This window comes from Macrobrachium nipponense, chromosome 20 (genome assembly GCF_015104395.2).
Source record: "Macrobrachium nipponense isolate FS-2020 chromosome 20, ASM1510439v2, whole genome shotgun sequence".
Lineage (NCBI taxonomy): Eukaryota > Metazoa > Arthropoda > Malacostraca > Decapoda > Palaemonidae > Macrobrachium > Macrobrachium nipponense.
This window is the reverse complement of record NC_061089.1, coordinates 25,513,356-25,526,471: the sequence shown is the minus strand read 5'-3', so window position 1 is coordinate 25,526,471 and position 13,116 is coordinate 25,513,356. Positions and strand designations below refer to the sequence as shown.

Sequence of the window (13,116 nt, the reverse complement as noted above, 5' to 3'; positions counted from 1 at the left end):
ATCTCTTGAGTAAGAAACAAGAAGGTGGTTAGGAGAACCTGATTCTAGGAGGGGAAGTAGAGTTCTGAGATACAAATGCATTTACAAATCATAGGAGAGCACAGCTTAGCTCAGCATACATAACATACAGACAGACGAACATGTGAGAGGAAGTCACGTAGACATCTGTGTGTTATAGGTCAGTAGGTTCTCAGGCGAAAGCACTGTGACCTGTCTGACACAACAATGGATTTGATTATCACAGGCAAATGCAAACCAGGGCGTTGCTGATTCAATAAGCCAAAACCTAACTTGCATTCTGTTTATCAACCTTTATCACACTCCTTGCTATTTCAACAGTGACCCCTTAGGTCATTAGATTATTTATATAGGAATATAAATCCCTTTGAATGTAACCCTTACATACATATATATATATAATATATAATATTATCTATATATATATATATATTATAAGATATATATATATTATATACTAATTATATAATTATATATATTATATATATATATATAGATATATATTATATATATATATATATATATAATATATATTAATTATATATATATATATTATATATATATTTATTATATCTATATATTATATATAATTATCTATATATATATCGAGCTACAATGTCCTTTAATATATAATCGCTCTACCCTCGGAATTAATTATATTTTCATATATGCTTAACCGAAGGGGAATTTTTTCTCGATAATAGACTTCACTGACGTTCCTGGATTTGAAAGGATCCATGGGTTCGCGCCCTGGTCCAGGCAAGTCTATTATCGAGAAAAAAATTCCCCTTCGGTTAATATATGAAAATATATTAATTCCGAGGTAGAGCGAATTAGATATTAAATGACATTGTAGCTCGATATATGTATATGAATCACGGAAATGTGATATGACTATATATATATATATATATATATATATATATATATTATATATATATATATATATGTGTGTGTGTGTGTGTGTGTGTGTGTGTGTGTGTGTGTGTGTATGTTTAATAGTAATGTATATTATACAATGCGTAAAGTAATCAAAACAAAAACAAAAATTGGTGCCTTGCTCAGGACGTTTAATCAGTTATATTCAAAAGTAAAAGAAAAATAAGAAAATAAACGAAATAAGAATATATGCTAAAAAGTTCCTAAATGATATATGATTTAAAATCATAATGAGAGGTAATGAAACCTCCCTCACACCGTTATATTTTTCTTGTAGGTACTTGGTGTTGATTGCGAAATAGTGTAGTGTAATGACTGGTTACACAAAGATTTATTACCTTTTCACTTTTGTAATTTCCTATACTAATTTTATACACTACAAACTGTTTGGTATATTTGCAGAAGAGTCAATGATTTTGAGTTTCTAAAAGCTAGTTTATTTTAATATCAAAGATACAACTATGTATACATGAGTTTTATTTATCTTTGATATTATGTAGCCTTTGCAGAGTGTTGTCCAAATAGTTTAACATGTCTCCAGTATGACTCTTCCAAGAGCTTTGTGCGATATTATATCTTGATAAGAACAGTCAGTCGCTATGAAGCGTAATGTGGCACTTGGGCTTTCACAGGGCGTTGTTGATTTCGTCATGCATGTGTCCTTTTGCACGACAGTTACTATCTTCCTACAAAATTGAATGTTGCCTCGTCTATCCTTACGTTTATCATAGTAATCCCTGGGAGCTACATGCATTCCCTTTAAAAGCAATAAATGTAATATTTTCTCTCTTCAACAACCAATCATTGACCCAATATTCTTTTTCGGGGCCTTTTTTTTTATTGTTATACTGGCTGCAACGGCACAGTGAGTATATATGGTTCATTATCAAACATTCCCTCCGCCACGTCCGAACTGTATGGCTACCAACTTAAGAGTTGACTGACTAGTGACTACTTTGTTCAGACCGGGCAGCAACGAGAGTTTGCAGTCAGTCATTTTTTCGGAGTCTCCTCCCACTCAGTTCTCATCGTACGACCAGATCGACTGAGTGGCCTGCCTAATCTAGCCCTACTAATCAACATAGTTTTTTCAGTGTTACCAAGTTTTTTCGATGTTTTTCTTAAATTTTCTAATTTATGTTGTCACATTTCTCAAAGCCATTTTTTCAGTCGTTTGTCATTTCTTTAAACTGCTTACCCTCAATCAATAAAACTTTTATTTGTTCGAGTCATTTTAACCAAATACCTTTAATAAAACTTTGATTGGACCCAGTAGTTGATGATTTCTTTTAACTGCTTAATTTTAAAGCTTGCGGTTACTCTTTTATTTGCAGAATCCAAGGTGTTTTTTTCGCATTGATCTATGATTATCTCATATAGGAACTTATTTCCACCACTCTAAAGTATAGGTATGCTTCAGATAGAATTGTTTATTCTTCATATCCCTTGAGAGTTAAAGAGTATCAAAATATCTACAAAGTGCTGGAAAACACACTTCCAAAAAAAGTACCTGGATTAGTTACTACAAGATGTTTAGCACGGTTGAAGGCTGTAAAAGTAATTATTGATCTGTGGAAGTGTTAAAACTTCATTTTGAATTGTCCTCCTCCAAAGAATGCTGTCACACATCCATAATTTAAAGTAATGTTTACAAAGATGACCAAAGCAAACTGTACTTTTTATTTCTTAGAAAAACTGAATGATATTGTGAAGGTTAACAGAATATTTCAGTCAAAGAATGTTAGATGTAACGAATATTACGCAAGTTCTCATCGCGATGTATCGCTGCCTTATGCAGATTGTAGTGGAACCAAGTCACCTGTCAAAATGTTCAGATGAGAACTTGCCTCATCTCAAATTTCTTGATCATATTTTGCCTCTCGAACATTTGAGCTATGGCTATGATTTCATCAAATTTTCTAATGCTTGTGCAGTGAACAAGGATAAAGTGACCTGTGTAAAACAGCGTTGTAAAACCTTTGTGATGGAACTCGTAACTCAAGTTCAAAAAAGTTACCAGAAAATGCTGATATTCTACTTATGATGAAGAGGTTTCACCCTCTCATAGCTACATCCCCGGCAAAGGAATCTATTGCCCTAATTGGTGCTAAGTAAAGGTCAACATTTGAAGATATAGATGGTTTGGAGATTGAATGGAGTGCTATTGGACTTACGGAGTGGCCTCAGACTTGCCTAGGTAATGTAGATTTTTGGGCAGTGGTAAGTGAGGGAAGAAACTCTGCGGGAGAAAAAATGTTTCCAAATGTTTCTGTTCTTGCATTAGCACTACTTTTTCTTCCTTTTTCATACGCTTCAGTTGAGCGAATATTTTCGCAAATGAATGTTGTTCATTCTAAACTGAGAAATCGTCTGAGTGTTAGGTCAGTGGAAGCAATTTTGCAGATAAGGTATGGACTATCTCATCATTTTGAATCTTGCACAAAATTTGAGCCATTGATATGCTAAAAAATTTCAGTGCAAAAGGTAAAGATGCTGGTGAGCTGAGAGATGAAGATTATTGCTCTTGAGACCGAGTCTGAGTGGATACAATTAATTTTGATTTACTCTGCTTATTTTGCACGTAATTTACTATATAAATATTTTTTTCTTTCTTAAAAAGATTAAAGTAAATTTGTTTTTGGTTTTCTATTCTATTGATGTTAAATTGTTAAGAAATTGTAATTTTCATACAGTAAAAATACTGCATGCACTTCAGTTTGGTTTCTATCTTTGTGAGATTTTTTTTGTGGTAATTGTGGATTTCTGAGGTGAAAAATTATCATATCTGTGGGATTTGGCTCACTTCAGAGTGACAACACTGGTATGAGACATTCAGTTCCAAACAGGTCCTACTGGAAGAAGGAAGGATTAAAAACTCCTGCAAGAGGTTTGCGTTCGACTCTAAGCCAATCGGGTGCCGGACTTGTGCTTAGCAACACACCTAGACCTTGGCTCCCACTGTCTCATTAACCGAAGTGAGCATTTTTGCTGACTAAATTGCGGGTAACAGGTGCAAGGGTCTATTTGAAAATGGGTCGTGCGGTAATATACAAGTGACAAGTACTTAACATAAATTCAGCAGTTTACATATCTTATGTCTTTAACATATGAAATAGATATATTAACATTGCATATATCTATCTGTATCTATCTATCTATCTATCTATCTATACTATCTATCTATCTATCTATCTATATTATATATATATATATATATATATATATATATAAGATTATAATTATATAGTTTTACAAATATTATATATATATCTATATTATATTATATCTGTATATTACACTTGTTTTACTTCAATAATAATTTTCCTTCAACTGGCTTCCAGAATTTTACAAGATTATTTGCTAAAGGTTCCTCCTTAATCTCTTGTTTCTTCTCATATTCTAATCCATTCTTTTTCTAAGGTGATCCTCCCTCTCAGTTTTTTGTATATTCCCATCTGTTGCGTAAATTTAAACTTGTTTTTAATACTGTATAATGACCAACAAAGAAATATTCTAGGCTTTCAACTACTCAATTATGAACATTCACTGTCTTCACTCTGTCTCTGCCCATAAGCATAGTTTTATCAGAGTTTCTTCTCTTACATGTCCTCAAAATTCCCTTTAGATTTTCAAAGTTTATGTTTTCCTCTTTTCCATTTTTTCGTTCTCATTTCACCGATGAGTGGAGAGCTGCGGAAGATAAAGAGCATGAAAGCTGAATGGCGGAATTTCTCAGAGGTCTTTGCGTCACAGTGTTGGAGGTGGTGATGATGTACAGGAAGCGTATATCATTACAGTTTTAAGTTAATTTTGACACTAAACATAACACGAAGTTCATCTACTATCAGACTGTTTTGTCCAGAATTAATACCTGGTTTTGTCCACGTCATCTAGCGTCGCCTCATCTTAGGGCTTCGGTGCGTTTCTAGGTATGATCAAAGTTTGGGTATCAGAACTTAATTTCGAGTGTCATAGCCTCTGGTAGATATTGCATTTTAAAATTATCCTTTTAATCATAAGGATAATCTATCACCATTCTGCTTAAAAACAAACTCACAGAAAATATTACTTTTTGGCGAGTTTCATGTCCACGAAAGATGATTATTAACCTTAAACCATTATTTCACTATTGATAGTTCCCTGGGTGTTGCTCGCGATAGAAAAGTGTTCGAAAATGTATTTGGTGAGGTTATTTTGATCTCTCGTTGCCCGGCAATGCCTCTGATTGTTATGAAGTTCTCGTGAGTGTGGTCGTAGTCGGATACGATATCAAAGACATTTCTTCAGCAAATTCACAAAGGAAGAATATGTTATGTTTAATATTATGTTGCTCTTTTTGTTCCTGTTGTGTTAACATCTTAAGGTCAACATTTTTCTACAGTTAAGGTAAACAGATCGTTCCATTTTGCAGGAAATGCACTGGAAAATAACTATACAGTTACAAAAATGCGTTATCGAACAATACATATCAAGATACCTAAATGTGTGAGAAACTATGATTATTTTGGGCGTGATGAAATAAAGACTACTTTACACACATTATTCCATATAATATATCTTTCTAGCCGAGTAACGAAGGCATTGTGGTGAATTCAAGAAAAAACTATTTCTATATTTTTCTGTAGCGTTACGGTTTAATGTCTGTGACATATAACATGTTTGGAATACACGTCACAATTTTCTATTCTATTATTCTTTACTTGAGACAAACGCAAGATAATTAGCTTCAGAGAAGAGTCGTTCGTGACAGTTTTTTTCCTTAATTGATGGACCCTTTGTTGTAGGCCACAACTGGAGAGGATTTTTTTCATTATTTTTCTAGACGATGATGGATGGTGGAGCCGGATGTCCTTTGTATGGGGGGAGGGGTAGTAGGCATCCTTGTAGGCGTGGTCTTCAGTTCCCCTTAAAAGGGACGCACAGCTCCTCCGATGGGCATTGCCATCTCCTCTCGTCTGCAAACACGATGGAAGGAAGTTTCCTAGCGCCTGCCCGCATCTTGTCCTCCGCCACCCTGCTCCTCTGCGGTGTCAACATCCTGATGGCCCTCGTCACTCCGCTCTCCGCAGTCCAGGGGTACCAGTACCCGCTCCTGACGCTGGACGACGCCTTACTGGCAAGCGAACAGAACTCACTAGTCGAAGACTCGCCACTAGCTTCTCTTGCAGGTGAGTAAACTTTCGATTGTAAAATTTTACAACTGATCTTGACTCGATACATCGGTTGTTCAGTTGCGCCTTAGATATAGATCCTCTCTAAATCTATGACTCTACGAGTTACGCGACATCATGCTGCCCTGCATTTTTTTTTTCAGCATTTGTGACACTTAAACGTGGAGTTCACCATGGTTTTTACACATAGATAAGAATTATATATGGATGCATATTTCACTTTATAAAGAAGGAATAGGAATTTGATCGTGGTGAGATCAAGTTGCGTATTCACACACACACACACACACCAGTAAAACTCATGTTCGTAGGAATCGTTCCTTTATTCTACAACGAGGAGGTGAGCTGTTTATTTTATAAGTGCTGATAAATAAAAACCTCTGATGACCTCTTGAGATAAATATATTTCGTTATTAGAGGATATTTTCAGACAATTTGTTCAGCTCTTTGTCTTTATTTTATGTTTATTTTTATGTAAAGTAACACAACTTAATATTTCTGTTTTATTGAAACCCTCGTTTCTGTTTTCATTGGAATAATGGGAGCCTAGGGAGAGAGAGAGAGAGAGAATTTTATTGAAGACTCTTCAGTAAGGTGATTTGAAAGATTTCGCGATTCCAAATTGAGAGTAATAATTTTCTTTTATTCTGACGACAGCAAAATCTTCTTAAACCACATTGGAAAGAAGTAGTGTCTCTATTTAATCAAATTCCTTGATCCTGATTGACAATTTAGTTACAAAACTGAGTGAACGCACTTTCTAATTTTGGTTGATTTCTAATTTCTTTTATTGGTGTAAATCATGCCCGTATGTGCACATTTATTCACGAGAACTAACCTTCAAATAGTCCTTATTACCAAAAAGCATTAGCACGGTTACTCGTGTTCAAAATGTGTTGACAAAGTACATGTAGACATGGCTGTATGCTTATTAAAAATGCTCAAAATTTTGCTTGGAACAATATTTCTAGTCGTTTAATAACTTACTTTCCTTTATTTAGTCATCTGAAATGACCCCTACCTGGGAAACAATGCGTGTAGGTGATACATATTTATACATATTATATATATATATATATATATATATATATGTGTGTGTGTGTGTGTGTGTGTGTGTGTGTGTCCCTGTCATTCCTAGTTCCCCACAGCAGTAGACTGTGTGACATGGGTGTTACTTGTTTCAGAACTGCTCTCCGAGGGAAACATTCCCGTCGCTGCAGCTTTGCTTGCCTTAAATAACAACAGATTATCAAGATTCTCCTCAGATGGCTCGAGTTTCAGTCTCCTCAAGAAACGCGTAAGTTTTGTCATCGAATTGTCAAGAGGACTGCCGCGCTAGTCTTCCCTCTAAAACATATTTTCATATATAAATGGGAGATCAGTGTTAATGTTAACGAGAGATCAATGTTAATGTTTATAAAGCTTAAACAGTTCATTCTTATTGTTTGAATGTTAAAGTAAAAAAAAAAAAAGAAAAACAAGAGAAAGGGTTTCATTGTTTATTTACTTGCACTATGAGCCGATATGTAGAAGAATCTTCTGCCATTGTTGGCATGAAATCCTCAGATTACCCATGATATCATAATCATTAAAGATTAGCGATTCCCTTGTCCTTATTCATATGTTTATGCCATGGCCAGTTTACTCTGCAATCAGTTTCAACTCGTTAGTGAGTCTCCTTTCACATATTGTGGTTATACTTTATTTAATTAACAGTAAATCAAGATTTCATTGTTCCAATGGCAACACCTCGCCTCATTACTCATTAGGAAATAAAAACTGAGGTTGCGCGCTTTATCTTCTTGATAATGATGGTGGTGTCAGGCATCGCTACTAAAATAACCACTTCTTGTCCGTTTCATACAGTCCACCTGTATTTCACGGTCCTGTAAAATGTTTTACTTTTCCAACTTATGAAGTTGAATCATTTACAAACGGAAAGTTTTATTCGTAAGTAAAACCTGGGAACCATTTTTCTTATTTATTTTATTTCTTAATGGTACATTTGCTCTTCCGTTTGAAATTTTGATTTTCTCGCAAAATTTCCATTGCCACGATGTGAAACAATAGAGAATAAAATCCGTCTTACCAAAGATTACTCTCGAAATGAATCAACGCGTTGCTGAATAAAACAATAGGATATGGATTTGTAGCTTTTTTATGTAATGAATTTGATAGTGTTTGTATCTATGCCTCTAATCACGTAAAAGGCTGACCTCATCACCCAGTGTCCAGTTGGAAATGGTTAAGGAGATTTTCGTTTTAAGTGATCAGGTTTAGTTTCTCTTACAAAAAAATTACGATAAAACCACTGGGTTTTGTACGGCCTAGAAAAAGCGCAGGTATATTGGAGTATTCGAAACATCTGGTATTGTATATCACAACAAAAAAGTTGCGTTTTCACTGATAATGAAAGGCTGCTTCATAACCTTCACTTCTCTAGTCAAGGCTATAGTGTCGTCTCATTTAGCTTTATCTAGCAAACAATTGCGTTCAACCTTGGTTGGAAAGTGGCTGTAACACCCAAATATTAATTAGTCAGGAGAGAAAAGACGCTACATAAAGGAAAATACCATGTACTTTGTAGTTATGTGCATACCCAGCGGTTATTTAAATAAATTAAAATCGGACTTTACGTCGACTAATAACAGCTGATGAAATGGATCTTATTTTTTTTCACAGACTAGCCCAGGAACAGTAAGTATCTCGTTGCACTATATTAATCCATGGTGACCTCGTAGTATTCTATAAGGAAGAAGCATGAGAAATGATATTATATGAGCTTTTTTGTTTTGTTTTAGGTGGACAATACTGTGGTAAAAATGTTTTTTTTTTCTTTGCTAAAGTTTTCTCTTTCCAGACCTCCTTTTATTTTTCGTAAAGTGGACTAGCAAATCCAAACTTTGACATAGTAAACTGCATCCTAATATACATGTTTTCACTTCTTTTGTCATGGGTGTACTCTCCTCTCATTCAACAAAGTAAGTGATATTCCATCTTCAAGACACTCGTCATTCTCCAATTTCACGTACGCATTCATTATCGCAACTGTCTTTCAGTTCCAGCAGAGATCTCTCATAACTCCACAGTCTTTTGCAACGCCGAGGAAACAGTCCATGTCATTCTGTATCATTTTGCTTCATACTAAGAGTTACCGCGAAGCTTGGTTCACTATTAATATCAATCTGCATCATTTTACTCAGTGCTTACATGTAGGGTATTCGCAAGCCTAGTTGATTATTAATTCCATTCTGCATTAATTTCCTCAATACTTGCAGTGATTGCATAGCTTTGGTGATTATCAATACTTTTCTGTACCAGTTTTCTCAGTGTTTAGCCTAGTTACAAATTGCATTCGATTATTAATATTATTTTCTAGTCTCTTTCTTAATACTTAGAGGTATGGAAAACTTAGTCGATTGTTAATACCATTCTCTAGAAATTTCCTGTGTACACTGAGTAATCGCAAATCTTGGTTAACCATTATTCCTATTCTGTTTTGAATAATAACCTTATTTCTGTTTCAGATTAACCACGGAAAAGTTGTGAGTATTATTTTAACAATTTCAAAGTTTGGCTGTGCGCCAAAGAAACCTTTTAGAATCAAAATGTCGAAAAATGATTCCATGAGATGAAACAATCTGTTATTTTACTTTTACCTTCCATTTCTGAGAATACGTATAATACATCTTTCCTAATAGTATTTTTACTTATATTCTTTATTGTTTAGACATTATGCTTTAGTGTTATGGGTATGTGGAACAAGGCTTTTTTTTAAAAGTTTAGGAAAAGTTCAAATTGGAAGCCACAGCTAATTATATTTATACGATATTGATGTCCACAAAAGTTTGTTATAAATAATGTGCTGAAGTTGCTTTGCCCACTACATCACATTTATATAAATGTTACTTGTTGTCATATTAAAGAAGAGATTATAGCTTACACAGGCACTTATGTCATTTTTAGTGATAAAATTAAAGGCATAGAACCTCACACTGTCTGATTGTATTATATGTATATATATATATATATATATATATATATATATATATATATATATATATATATATATATATATATATATACATATACATATACAATACACACACATACACACACATACACACACGTATATATACTATATATAGTATTATAATTTATATATATAGATATTATATGTATATATATATATATATATATATATATATATATTATATATATATTATATATATATATATCGGTGTGTGCGTTACCAAAGATAAACATGTTGCAGGTCAGGAGTAAAGACAGATAGGAACGCATAGTTTGTAATAGTGATAGATACTTTCTTTAATTTCTACCTCTTGCCATGCCTCGTTATGGATTTGGGATAACAGAAGGTAATTATTCAATTATTCTCTTAATTATTTTAGCTTATTATGTACGTTAGGCAGCAATATACTGTAAGTATACATAGTATATATATATATATATATATATATATATATATATATATATATATATATTAAATATATATATAATATGTATATATATATATATATATATATATATATATATATATATATATAGATATATATATAACACATATATATATATCTGGAATGAAATAAAGCTTCTTACATTTACCTTTAACATTTTTACATCTAAAAGGTTTAACGGAGAGAGAGAGAGAGAGAGAGAGTTTGTTTAATTGATTATTGGAGTTTTTTTCGTCACAATTATTAAGGTCACTGACGGCGAGAGAGAGAGAGAGAGAGAGAGAGAGAGAGAGAGAGAGAGAGAGAGAGAGAAGTAGGTACTAGTTTTGTGAGGTTAATAGTTGAACTAATGATAGCGATGTTACAAAAACAGCTGAAACATGAGATAGCTTTATTCACAAATAAGTGACCTTGGTGATATGTTTTAAAAACATGCTAATCTTTATCTTTTCCTGTTTTTCCCAAATGCCATCAGAATTGCATAGTAAGTAACCATAGGCTTCGTCTACCAAAAAAGAACTGCTATGACTCAACAATATTGTTGTTTAGGATCTAACGTTTGTAATGAATATTATAAGAACAATAAAACTGAATTTTAAATTCAAAGTCAGTTTTTATCAAGAAGTTTTGTCTCCGGCTGTGAAAGGGTATTTCATTTCAGACACTCATTTAACTTTTCATTACAAATATACAAATATGCTAGTGTACCGTAGCTTAACATCCCCAAACCTTATCCCCCCATGTGCACTGGCAAGCGGGAATAATTCGCTGCGCGCACTAGCTACAGGGGTTACAGGAGGTAAATCATGTTACAATATGAATATTTAAAAGAAAATTATAAATTTACCTTAATCGGATGGACACAAACGTTTTGATGGTTGTGGCTCATCTACAGCGTCGTCGTCTTCATCAGAAAATTATTCCCTTGGTAAAAAGCTTATAAAATTTAATCTTGGTAGTGCTTAATGAATAAATACCTAGCAAGATATAGTTTCAAAAACCATTTTTTCAATACCAGGCCTTCTAATCCACTCCTTAATAACTAGCCACAATTGTTCAATAGTTTGTGTGTAAATGTTACGATTTTTGGGATCAACAAAATTTTCTGCGTGGTTAACTTGAAAATGAGTGCATCCATTCTAACTAATTTTACTCTAACCACGCCAAGAATCACTATAGATAATAAGAGCCTGGTTTAATGTAATGATTAATTAAAGGAGTTAAAGTTTCACCTTTGCGATTGTCAGCACCAGGATCAATTAATGCCTCGACAAAGAATTTTTTTTATGTTCTCCCAATACCACCAAAATACCAAAACTGGGTAAGAGGGCGACCTGTATTGTATTTACTATGAGTAATTAGTCTCTCATCTATTTCGACTTCGATGTTAATATCACCGATGGGATTCTGAATTATTATACCAAAACTGAGTCATCTCACTACAAAAACTTCTCCAGTCAACACTGGTCTTTGATGAGATATTCAAATATTTAACAATAGGGCGATGTTTCTAAGTCACTTAAAGACTGGCAAAGAAAAATCAGCATTTTCCTTATCGGCAATCTAACATTATCTAAAAATGTGCCTCTCCGATCACTTACAGTAGAATAACAATATTTTCTCTTTTCAGTCTTTTGTCAGAAACATAACCAGTACAGCGCCAAATATTTTTATCCTTTCTAAATTTACACTGCTTATTACACTTCAAACATTGTACTGCTGCTGGTAACACTCCACGCTGTCTTAAAAAATCAATAGATTGTCTAATTTTCATAGAAATGTGAATTAGGTGAAAATAATCAGTTAAAAGACGAACACAGACTGGACATATCTTAGCTCTATGAACGACTTGAACCAAATGACAAGAGAAAAAATCTGACACCTGTAAGTCTCTCACCAGGTCACGTGACTCCTAGACAACACGTAACCACCCACAATGCAATTTTAACGGGCAAAAAATTCGCGTCAGAACCACAATTCAAGTTCTAAACATAAACAAACTCGCATCAGAGCACAAACTGTGTCCGTGATAAAGTAAACAAAAACACTTTGAAATTTTTCGAGGATGGTGATTATATATATACATTCATATCTCGGATATGGTGAATTTCCCCAAAAAATATTCAGTGACAGTTTGTTTTTTATGCCAAATGCATCTATAATACTATAATTATTATAGAATTAGTTGGAACTATTGTAAAATAATACCAGGGTGAAGATTATGAGTAAATATAGGTTGGTTAAAAATATTTTGGCTTCAAGTAACATCAAAGTTAATGTGAAAATGACAAGTAATTGCTTCAGTAAATAAAGGCCATGATTTAAGTTTTCTCTCATTAAGTATAGATAACTAAAAACTAATTCATTGATTTCATTTCTCACCACTGCACACTCCTGGTCTTCTACAGCGTAATCCTTTCGTAAGTAATTAAGTTCCATAGTTGGCCCATGCTATTCAAAATGAGGTTAATAATTCTGTGCTTATATGATTATATTTATTTCCAAATTTT

General features: G+C 33.5%; 1 protein-coding gene across 1 annotated transcript; it reads left to right on the top strand.

Moving 5' to 3' along the window:
• Positions 1-5,762: 5,762 nt before the first annotated feature.
• LOC135223633 (uncharacterized) lies at positions 5,763-10,096 on the top strand. The gene is made up of 4 exons (XM_064262261.1): positions 5,763-6,125; positions 7,313-7,425; positions 8,811-8,825; positions 9,656-10,096. The coding sequence occupies exons 1-4, from the start codon at positions 5,783-5,785 to the stop codon at positions 9,761-9,763; spliced, it is 579 nt and encodes a 192-aa protein (XP_064118331.1). The 5' UTR covers positions 5,763-5,782; the 3' UTR covers positions 9,764-10,096.
• The last annotated feature ends 3,020 nt before the right edge of the window (positions 10,097-13,116 follow it).